Consider the following 10,940-nt stretch of genomic DNA (forward strand, 5'->3'; position numbering starts at 1 on the left):
GGCAAAGAACAAGCCATCGGGTCAACGCAGCATTAGGTTAAGAGATGCAACATTTACATATTCGTGTGTTCTAGCTAACTGCTAGACTTACATAACCCTGGCCCTTTTTCATGCCATCACATAACATTGTCACTTTAGGTTTGAAAGTAGCTTTTTTGAGTGAATTGGTGCATTTGGCACCTTCTTAGCGACCATTCACGGATCAAAAGCCAGTGCGTTTTTAAGTATGATTTTAGTGCTTTGCATACCCGAGGTTATTGTATGGATAGCGACTTAAGGCTGACACCTGCTTTTTGTTGACAATGATTTTTAACTGCAATGTAACGGGGTGTATCGCTACATGAAATTAACACTTAAAGGTTGTTAATTAATATATTATCTAAGAGGTAGATAATATTTGGGGGATATTACTTTATATAGTAATGTTCAGAATTCTTATCCATAAAAAGGTATAGACCATTATATCTATTTATTCCACAGACTAATCAGCTGTAGAGATAAACAAAAGAGAGATACAGATAAGATAAGATAAGAATTAAATTGCAGGTTTAGTATTCGATTATGATTAAGTTAGCATTACAATATATAAAGAGAGATACTTAATTATATTAATATTTACCCTCTTTAAGCTAGTTACCTTAAAGAGAAGTCTTCCTCTGCACGTACTAGTGTACGTGAAAGAACGTAAGGCATCACTCGCATCTGAAGCAGTGCGAAGCGGACTTGTACTGAAGCAGTACAAGTAGTAGTGCCCCGTTACAGTGTAACATTAGGTCAACTGTAGCCGTTACAGGATCCATGCAACGACGATTCCTGTAACGGGCTACAGTTGCCCTACAGCATAGATTGATATCCTTGATGCTATTAATATCGAGCAGAAGGCATTTACTTGCCAATTACGCAAAAGACTGCAAGGCTAGCGTTAATAAGCATCAATGTACGTCTCGTCAAGAAAAAGACTTGTACTATTTCAGTACAAGTCCACTCCGCACTGCTTCAGTGCGAGTGGTGCCTCACGTCACTTCACGTACACTTATACGTGCAGAGGAAGACCTTCTTTAATACACTTGGTTTAAGAGGGTTAAAAAACTGTATTTAATATAATTAAGTTGTTCTGTTTCTATCTATCTAATACTAACTTAATTATAAACGAATACAAGACATGTATAATGACTTATCTGTCTCACTCTTTGCACGCGTCCAGCGCTGACTGGATTGTGGAGCAAGAAGATATAATGGCCTATATCTACCAACAAATAAGCTTTCCGAATATTACTACGAAAGTAAAATTCTCCAAATATTATCTACCTTTTCGATAATATATTAATTAACAACCTTTAAGTGTTAATTCATGTAACGATAGACCCCGTTACAGATGAGCTTTCCGAATATTACTACGTAAAGTAATATACTCCAAATGTTACCTACCTTTTAGCTAATAAATTAACTAACAACCTCTAAGTGTTAATTTCATGTAACGATACACCCCTTTTCAGCATCAATTTCTATTTACTAATTTAGGAGATTTGGGTCAGCTACCACCATGTGACATATGCAGTGATGCAAGAAGTCGGACCTGCCTGCTACTCAGTGCACACAAGCTTTTCGAAAGACCTTATGACCTCCTTTAAATCTGACGATTCGAGGCTCAATTCGTTAGCTTACATTGTTTAGCTCCACAACATCCCACGATCTCTTTCACTCGACATTAAATGAATAATCATTAAAAAGGGTCAGCGAGTCTTCTCGCCGAAACATTTGAAGTCGCCATTTTTCATTGAGGATGTTTGAAAGAAATGTCATGCGGCTTGGGCTGTAGTTCTTTCTTAATAAAAAATAGATGCCATTTTTCTGTTAAATGAATCTAAAAGTAACAGATTAAATATTGAAAATGGTATCGCAGCTAGAAATAACATTAAAAAAGGTCTGGAAGGATTTGTTAAAACCGGCTAGCGATTATGCGTCGACGCTGCAAGTGGTCAAAATTAGACACTGAACTCTATGCTTTTATCTGAATTATGCAAAACGTTTAGGACTTCTTCACAATGGGCCAAGGTCCTTCTATCGCGAGGGGTAACTCCAACGCCTCGAGGCTTTTAGCACCCACCTTATTTCCGTTGCCTTCCGATGAATCGTATATGCCTGAGAACACCTACCTCGATGTCGAACTTGAAATCGTGTCTGCCAAAGTGTGAAAAATATTTTTGTTGACACAATGGCCATTATGCTCTAACGTCCTCGTTCTTTACAGAACATCATTGCTGGCGATTATTTAGGTGTCACAGCTCTTTTGAACGGCCAATTAAGCTCTAGCGATGCCTACGTCGTAATAGAAGCGGACGGTCGACGAGTGGCATGGACCTTTCCCGTCTTCTCTACGTTAGAGCCCGTCTGGAACGAGAAGTTTTTCTTTCGAAATGTCCGACTCGACTCGCTTTGCAAACTCTTTCTATACGATAAAGATGTAAATGCTGACGACGAATTAGGAGTAACTCAATTTACGACAATAATACGGATGGTGCTGAATCGACGTTTGAGCTAAATATCTCGTTTCATGGCAGAAATGCCGGCACAATTGTGGTCAGAGTCAAGTCTTTTCCTGTGGAACCACTAAGTTATATACGCTTGTACGAGTACGGGCCTGTTCGCTATTCTGTACATTCCAGTATAGCTGCCGGGCTAATGACCATGTCGACATCCAACAATGCAAAAATTGAGTCGCTGGCGTACCATATCCAGCTGCATAATATTCCGCTCTTCTTGGCCAAAAATTACGAGTGGAATAAAGATTACCCAACAATTCAACGGATTTTTTCGTCTGACTATCCAGAGTCCTTTGTGCTACGCCAGGCCATTATGACTCAACACGCTGTTATTTACACGCATGGCCCAAATAAGTCAAAGTACGGTGCAATTTCAGCCCCAGCAGATTTTTTCGAGCTCATTCATCATGGTCGCAGACAAGGCAACCCAGTGCTGTTCACATATGTCATTACCCAAAATGGCTGGTACTTTTCCGAAACTGGTGCTACCTTTTTCAAAGATATGCTTTCCAAGCACATGCTTCACTCTGGCGCTGCTTTTTCGGTCCTGTAAGTTGATTTTTGTAAAATATCGGTTTTAAGCTTATTTTCATAGCTTGTTTTTGATAGATACGCTGGCGAATTCCGAGTTGATGATCATTTGTTCGGTGAGCCAAAGCTCGTCATTGATAACGATAGTGGCACGTACGCACCGCCTAAGGAGGACTTGCCGCGGCTTGTGGCGCTGATGGAAAATAATTTTCCTGGGATGGCTGTTGAGGCAGTGGATCGCGAAAATCAGGAATCCCAGAGAATTCGCAAAGAGATTCTGGAAGTGTAAGTACGAAGTCTTATCGAGCTTCTACCATTTTAACGCTAACAACAATTGCTTGCCATACAGTGGGAGCAAGAAATCCTCGTCCTTTTTATCGCGACTTCCGTGAGCGATTCGAGCACTAGTTTTGTCGCGTTTTACATCCGGTCCTCTCTAGATTCAAACCAGCGCTGTAAATTTATTATTCTTATAGTTCCTACCACAACAAGCTTTTGCGTTGAGCTAAGATTAAATTTCATTGAAATAGAAGGCGCAATTATTTATGTTCTGACATCTTCAAAGCATTCCCTGTGACAAAAAAAGCATTTGGATGACGCTATCTGCTGTGAAACGTCGCATAAACTCGCGGGTTTCAGATGGTGCATTAAACGTCAATGGTTCACGCTCGAATGACTTCTTGCTGCTTCCTGTTGTAAGAGAGCTATGATTATTAAATCGCCAATATATGCATACAGCAACCAAAAGCTGCTTAGCAACGGCAAGGAAAGTTACGAAACAAGTAAAATTGTCGTGCATTTAGTTAGAAAAATACTCTTCACCAAGTGATAGTAAGGTAAAAGAATATTTAATTTAAAGCATGCTAGAAACAGAGACACTCTAGATCGACCGTTGCTTTTAGACGCAAACCATAGAAAATTTCCTACACACAGCTAATCTTCCATTCCCATGCGCTCAAAATTTCCAGCTTTTTATTTGAGCTCGGCAGCGTGACGATCGACATTGCGAAAAGTTGTCTTTAGTAGCACCTTAAGCTATAGGAGTTGCTTATTTATTAACGTACGTTCCATTATAATTGTCAAGGACAAGCCATTAGCGATTAGCTTCTTTCTAGCGTTAGATTCGCCTGCAGACTTGAAACTGAACTGTGCGTTAGGACGAAAAGTCAGTCGGTCCTTTCATGTCGTCATAGGCATTGTCAATGTCGTGCCTGTAAGCCCCACATCATTTTTAGTGCCAGCGACCTTTCGGTGTGGTCGGGCAAGACAATCGGTACAAAGGCTTGAAGGCTGTGATTTCACAATTCGAATAGCCAACTCGTCGTGAATTGCACGCGGCAAGATAAAGACTCGGCTTATTGCTGTAGCTAGCCTTCGCCAATAGCAGGCGTCGCGTGCGACTTGAGCTACACTAAAGTAGTACTAGCCGGCCGATCCTCGAGGGAAACCGGTAGCTCAAATGGTGTCTCTACGCCGTTGACTTAGTTGTGTGTGGCGTCAGCTGCAAATCTTTATTACGCAGGTGTGACATTTGTAAATAAAACTATTACGTTCCGGACAGATTTTCGTGTGAGAAAGTTAGGCAATCTAATGGTCAGCTACCTCAATGCATCACTTGCTGCAAAGAAATGGTAATATTTTTGGCGTAGATTGTGACACACGAGCTCGTAGCAAAGGGCAAAGAAATGGTAATATTTTGGCCTAGATTGTGACACACGAGCTCGTATCAAAGGGCAATGAAGCGGCGGAGGCAGCTTGACCGATTGCTGCAGAGCGATGGATTAGACCGAACTCGTGAGTTTAACGAATGAGTGGATTTACAAGATTTGCCGCAGATAGAAACATAGTTTGAGTGTTCAGTTGTAGCGTAAACAAGTTTGAAACTGGCTTAATGGCATCGGTCGAAATAATTTTATAAAAAAGAGATGTAAAGCATAAGGTCCAGATATTGATTACGACAATACCCCCGAAGCTGAAAATCTTTAGTTCAACTATAAATCAGGCATTTGCGAATTTCCTGCAGCCGCGCCCTCACCATTCTCTTACTTGCACAGAAAGATCACAATGGGCAACTCGTCGTCTACCTCTTCTACGCCAGATAAGACGGTTCTGGACGTCGAGCTCGAGCTCGTGTCTGCCAAGGACATTGCGGCCGGGGATTACTTCGACATGAAAGCCGCCCTTAAAGGCAAAGTCGCTTCTAGTGATGCATATGCGCTGATTGAGGTGGGCGGCCAGAAGATGGCGTGGACGCGGCCTATTTTAGACACTCGTGAGCCCGTTTGGAACGAAAAGTTTTTCTTCAGAAACGTCAAACCCGACACAATATGCAACCTTTACCTCCTGGACGAAGATTTTGACGGCGACGACGCTCTCGGCCAAACGCAATTTACAGCAACCAATACCGAAGGATCCGTGACGACGTTTGAGCTGCCAATTGCGCGCAACGGCAATGCAGCTGGAGTCATTCTCGTCAATGTAAAATCCCACTTTACCGAGCCGTATGGTGATGGCCAGCTGCAGCAGTATGGACCTGTGCACTACTCGGCTCATTTGAGCATCGCCTCTGGCATCTTCACGCAATCCATGACGGACGATGATAAACTGCAATCATCGGCCTATCATGTGCAATTGCACAATATCCAGCTCATTCTACCGAATGACCACGAGTGGAACAAAAACTACCCGACGATTGAAAAGATTTTTTCTTCCGACCATCCAGAATCTCCCGTGCTTCGAAAGGCCGTTGCGGCGGAGCATGAATTGGTCTATTGCCACGCAGCCACGACACAGTACGGTCAGCTATACGAGCCGTCGGACTTTTTTAAGCTGGTGAATTACGGTCAGCGACTAGAAAAGCGTGTGCTCTTCACATATGCCATTACACCAACGGGATGGTACTTTTCCGAGACAGGCGCGGCCTTTTTAAAGGACATGCTATCAAAGCACATGTTGCACTCGGGCGCTGCCTTTTCGGTGAAGTATGCAGGTGAATTTCACATTGAACATAACCTTTTTGGTAAGTACAAGCTGGTGATTGACAACAATAGCGGCACCTACGCACCGCCCATGGCCGATCTTCCCAAACTGAAGGCAATTTTTGAGGTGAACTTTCCTGGCATCTCAATTGAAGCGAAGGACCGCGATGACGAGGAGGTTAAGAAAGCTCGCCAGGAGATCCTTAATGCCTGGACTTAAGAAATTGTAGCCACGACAATGCGGTCGGTACCTATGCCATATTAAAGTAGTTAGGTTATAATTTTGTGAATTTGTTTAAGTGCAGGTGTCCCTCGGATAACTTATAGCCATTGAAGGGTGAAACATATTTTATCTGAGGTTATAAGTAGCGTAAGAAATATTAATATCTACTGAACCTCACTTTGCTGACTGTTCTATACGGTTTTATACCGACCTTAGTGGCCGAGTGGTTAAGCACTGGAACTGGGACCGGGAGGACGTGGATCGATACCCGCAGAGGGCGGTACGATGACACATCGCCGGAGATAGGCTAAGCACTGGAACTGGGACCGGGAGGACGTGGATCGATACCCGCAGAGGGCGGTACGATGACACATCGCCGGAGATAGGCTAAAAAGCAGACGAGCAACCATCCAATGGATGACCGCCCTGCCAACCTGCACCGAAGGTGTGTGATAGTTGGGTGGGAGGAGGCCCTGTAGCCGAAATTCCCCGTAGTGCAATGAGGGTGCGGGGTTCCATTAAGAGAACTTCGTCAGAATTGATTCTCTATACAATTTTACCCCTCCTGCTTCCGCATACAGTACCAGCTCCATGTCCCAAACACGCCTCACCAATGAGCAAAGACTTCAAGACTGCAGGCACAAATCACAGAACCACAAATGAGCGCCAGTGTGCGCTTGCATCTTGGGCTACAGCCCTAGTAAGAACATTGCGCAGGCTGGTATCGGTGGCATCTTAAAGAAGCGGAAGGAGCTGGAAGTATTGACAGAGACTGACCTCGCTGCCGAGCGCCCTCGTGTCGCACACCATCTTCAGCTCGAAGAACCCTTGGCAACTTGGGGCTGCAGTGCCAGGCGAAAAACGTTGCGCTCACGGGAAAAATCATCAAGGTTAAGACTAGGTGCTTTGCTGACCGCCTGGGGTTGGCTGAGGATGCGGACAAGTTTTTTAAAGGATCGCTCAGAGATTCCAGCAGCAAAACAAACTTCGTTGCATCCGAATTCATGGTGAAAGTGGCTCCACAGATCAGGAAGCCATTCAAGCTGCACTGCCTGAACTCAAGGCAAGCATAGCTCGATATGAGCTCAAAAGGTGACATGAGGGCAATTTGTATTCCATGTGATATTGCAAGTGTACCTGGAATTCAGTTTAACCAAGCCTTGCCAGGGAAAGGGCAGGAAGATTATTCTCTTGCTAGATAATGCTCTTTCTCACAGAATGGAAGAACTGGAGCTTGGGATATCAAGGTCGCTTTCCTTCCACCAAACTGCATATCAAAAATTCAGCCCATGCATGCTTGCCTCATTTCAGCGCCATTACAGGCGCTTTTACCTTCAGAATGCCGTGGACTGTGATGAGCGAGGGGAAGCCAACATCTACAAGGTTGTGCAGCTAATAGCCATGCGGTGGTGTATGGGAGCATGAAGAGGATAATTCAGTTACCACAAAGGTAAACTGCTTTAGGCATACGGGCCCCTTTGCATCAGCACCGCAGTTGCAGATGGTGAACACGGAGAAGCAGGGAATTGAGCTAAAGCTGCATGTAGCCTTAGAGAGGCTACCACTTGAAAAAATCCTATGGCAATTAAGTATTTATTGAATCCAAATGAGGAGAAGATGGCGCACGAGGAGCTGGATGGTAAGGAAATCATTGCAATGATTCAGCAGGCAGTAGAGGAGGAGGAGGGGAATCAGGAACCAGAGCTGTGGAGGAATTTCAGGTCAGCAAGCATGAAAAGCTAAACTCCTTAGCTAGAACTGCCACACTTCTTAATCTTTCAATATCCTTTTGATAGGGTCTTCCATAGGCGCATCCAGGACCTTCAAATTCCACACGTATAGCGCCCAATACGCAACTCACCTTGGTTCCTGGCCGCAGTAGCTTAGTAATGTGTTAAGAACTAATTTTTTTCAATCGGAAAACTTATATTTTCTCGTAATCTTATTAGTTATTAGTTATAAGTTAGACACGATAGAACGGTAATGGTGGAGCCAATACCCTACAAGTTACATGAGGTTATAATTTATGAGGGGATAAGTTATCCGAGGGACACCGGTAATGAGAATTAATGCAAGAGAGAAGATGCAACACATATCCTACTGTCAAAAGTGTGATTAAATTCTCTCGTGCGAAAATTTATTAGTGGACGTCTGTAAATCTGGCACATTGCAGTGGCCTTTGTTGCCCTCGCTAGATGCAAAAACTTTGTCAATATTTGAAGCCGCCAGTAAAGGTGAAACAGTTGCTGCAAATAAGAATTTGACATTTATTTCATAAGACAAAATCTTTTGTTGTATTAAATATTGCTTTGAATTGAAAAACAAATAATCCTAGGCGCTTCGTAATTCAAGCAAGAATTGAGCTTTACCAATAGTGTACTTTCATGATATAGCCAGACAATTGCGCCGAAATATTTTCACTCATTTGAGTTATCGCTTCGACCCGAAAATATAAGTGTAACGGGGCAACTTTACTAGTACTGACAATAGAACTAGTCAACCTACACTGATAAAATTGAAGGTGAGGTGCCTCAATTTCTTCACGTACACTGACGCGCAGAGGAAGAATACAAGTGGCAAAGAAGTCTTAGCAAGAAGAGGTCGATACTACTGCTATTGTTACAGGCTAACTTGCCTTATGTTACACCCGATAAGTACACTTGACAGGGAGGTCAAATAATTCGTGTGACGTCAATTGGCCTGTCACTCGGGTTAGGTTCACAAAGTGAACTACCTTTATGTATGTGATGCAACCATTTCAAAGTTAATTTATTAAAAAACACGTCTAGCGTCATCTGCGAGAAGAGGTATTTTGAGCAATACTGTAACGGTGTAGGCGGGGAGCTTCTTAGACTACCACGCACACCTTAGGCTTAGTGAGATAGCGGTTTGACCGCCTTCTCTCACGTACGATTAAGTAGTTGGTGGGCGCCTAAGCGACCTCACCAACGAACTAAGTACCTTAGTACAGGTGTCGTCACGGAAGCGGTAATCCGGCTTCACGTGCGCACTTGTTAACTAGGAAGAAGTTTTAAGACTGATTTAATATTTTATCGAATTATATATGAAACCTTATATTCAATCAATGGATGCCACCTCTGTAGATGTGCACCGCTACATTGCGAGCGTACTATTTTCAATACCTCGGATGATGGATGACGCTAGCCATCATCCCTTTCAATGTGAATACACCTATGTGCATCACATACACAAGAGTGAGTCACTCTGTGCACCACACCCAAGTGGCAGGTCTAAGTACTTCACATGAAGTAATTGACTATCCCGATAAGTACACAAAGTGTACTAACGGATTTGTGAAGCATAGGGCAACTTTAGCCCGTAAAACCATCCCTCTTAGAGAACGAATTTTACATTCTGTAATATCGTCAACGGGAGGAAAGAGGGATTGTGAGCCATTTACGTCGCGTCACTTTAGTCTACTCAACCACACCTTTAGCGACCAGTGTATGCACCTACCCGGGTGACATCACACGGCGCTTGACATGCACATAAAAGGGTCAAAGCTTATTGGTCTTCTGCACATCAACACAACCACGCACGAAGCGCATGTGCGGGCGCTCTTAGACTTTTTCAACCTGTTCTAAACAGAAAGTTAACCATCGCCAAACGAAAACAGGTTTTTTGATGTGCCTAGAACGAGTCACACCCATTACACAACTCTCATGTAGATGATTAGGGTGTGTGGCTATAACGATTCCGTAATGTGATTTAGGAGGGTAAAGGACGATATCTAAAGGAATAAGTGTTGGTTTTTGGATGCAGTAGAATGGCCCGGGTGTGTGGCAATACCAAAATGGGTGTGTGGCTATACCGGCTCCCTAATTTGTTTCTATATTTCTTTATTAGTTTTCTTTAATAGAAATAATATATGTAACGGGACAACAACGTTACAAGTGAAGTAAGTAATCACGAGCTTTCGTAAGAAATCCAATGATACCGATGGAATACATTTGTTTTTCAGTCGCTGAAAGCTACATTTGACGAAGTCAGGGTTAGCAGAGGTGCTGCCTCTATATGCTTTTGAAAAGGGCTTTACAAACAACGGGTCGGTCAAGCTTCCAACATCAAGCATGTGATGTAACGGAGTGTATCGTTATATAAAATTAACACTTAAAGGTTATAATTAATATATTTTTAAAAGTTAGATAATATTTGGAGAATATTACTTTACGTAGTAATATTCGGAAAGCTTATCCATTGGTAGATATAAGCCATTATATCTACTTTCTCCGCGGTCCAGTCAGCGCTGGACGCGCGCAAAGAGATAGACAGAATTTGTTTTATTAAATGTTTTGTATTTGTTTATAATTAAGTAAGTGTTAGATAGATAGAAACAGAAGAACTTAATTATATTAAATTCATTTCTCTTTTAACCCTCCTTAAAGCAAGTGTTTTAAAAAGAGTCTTCCTGTGCACGTAATAGTGTACGTGAAGTGGCTTGAGGCACCACTCGCACTGAAGCAGTGCGAAGTGGACTTGTACTGAAGCAGTACAAGTCGGCAGTGCCCCGTTACACCTGTAGCACTTTGTAGTCCGTCCAAGGATCACAATTCTATCATCTACCATGAACATGCTAGATTATAACGGAAATACGCATCACGTTTCGTGTGATAGCTACTCCTTTCTAAGTGGCATAGAAAGAAG

General features: G+C 42.9%; 1 protein-coding gene across 1 annotated transcript; it reads left to right on the top strand.

The window, feature by feature from the left end:
* Positions 1-2,045: 2,045 nt before the first annotated feature.
* Positions 2,046-6,272, top strand: CCR75_007367 (uncharacterized protein; the record flags this gene model as incomplete). Its single annotated transcript, XM_067965428.1, has 6 exons — positions 2,046-2,189; positions 2,252-2,518; positions 2,539-3,092; positions 3,153-3,357; positions 4,159-4,347; positions 5,061-6,272. 6 exons carry the CDS (start codon positions 2,046-2,048, stop codon positions 6,270-6,272), a joined length of 2,571 nt encoding a protein of 856 aa, XP_067815597.1.
* Between the last annotated feature and the right edge of the window lie 4,668 nt (positions 6,273-10,940).

This window comes from Bremia lactucae, linkage group LG8 (assembly GCF_004359215.1).
Source record: "Bremia lactucae strain SF5 linkage group LG8, whole genome shotgun sequence".
In the NCBI taxonomy this organism is placed as follows: Eukaryota; Oomycota; class Peronosporomycetes; order Peronosporales; family Peronosporaceae; genus Bremia; species Bremia lactucae.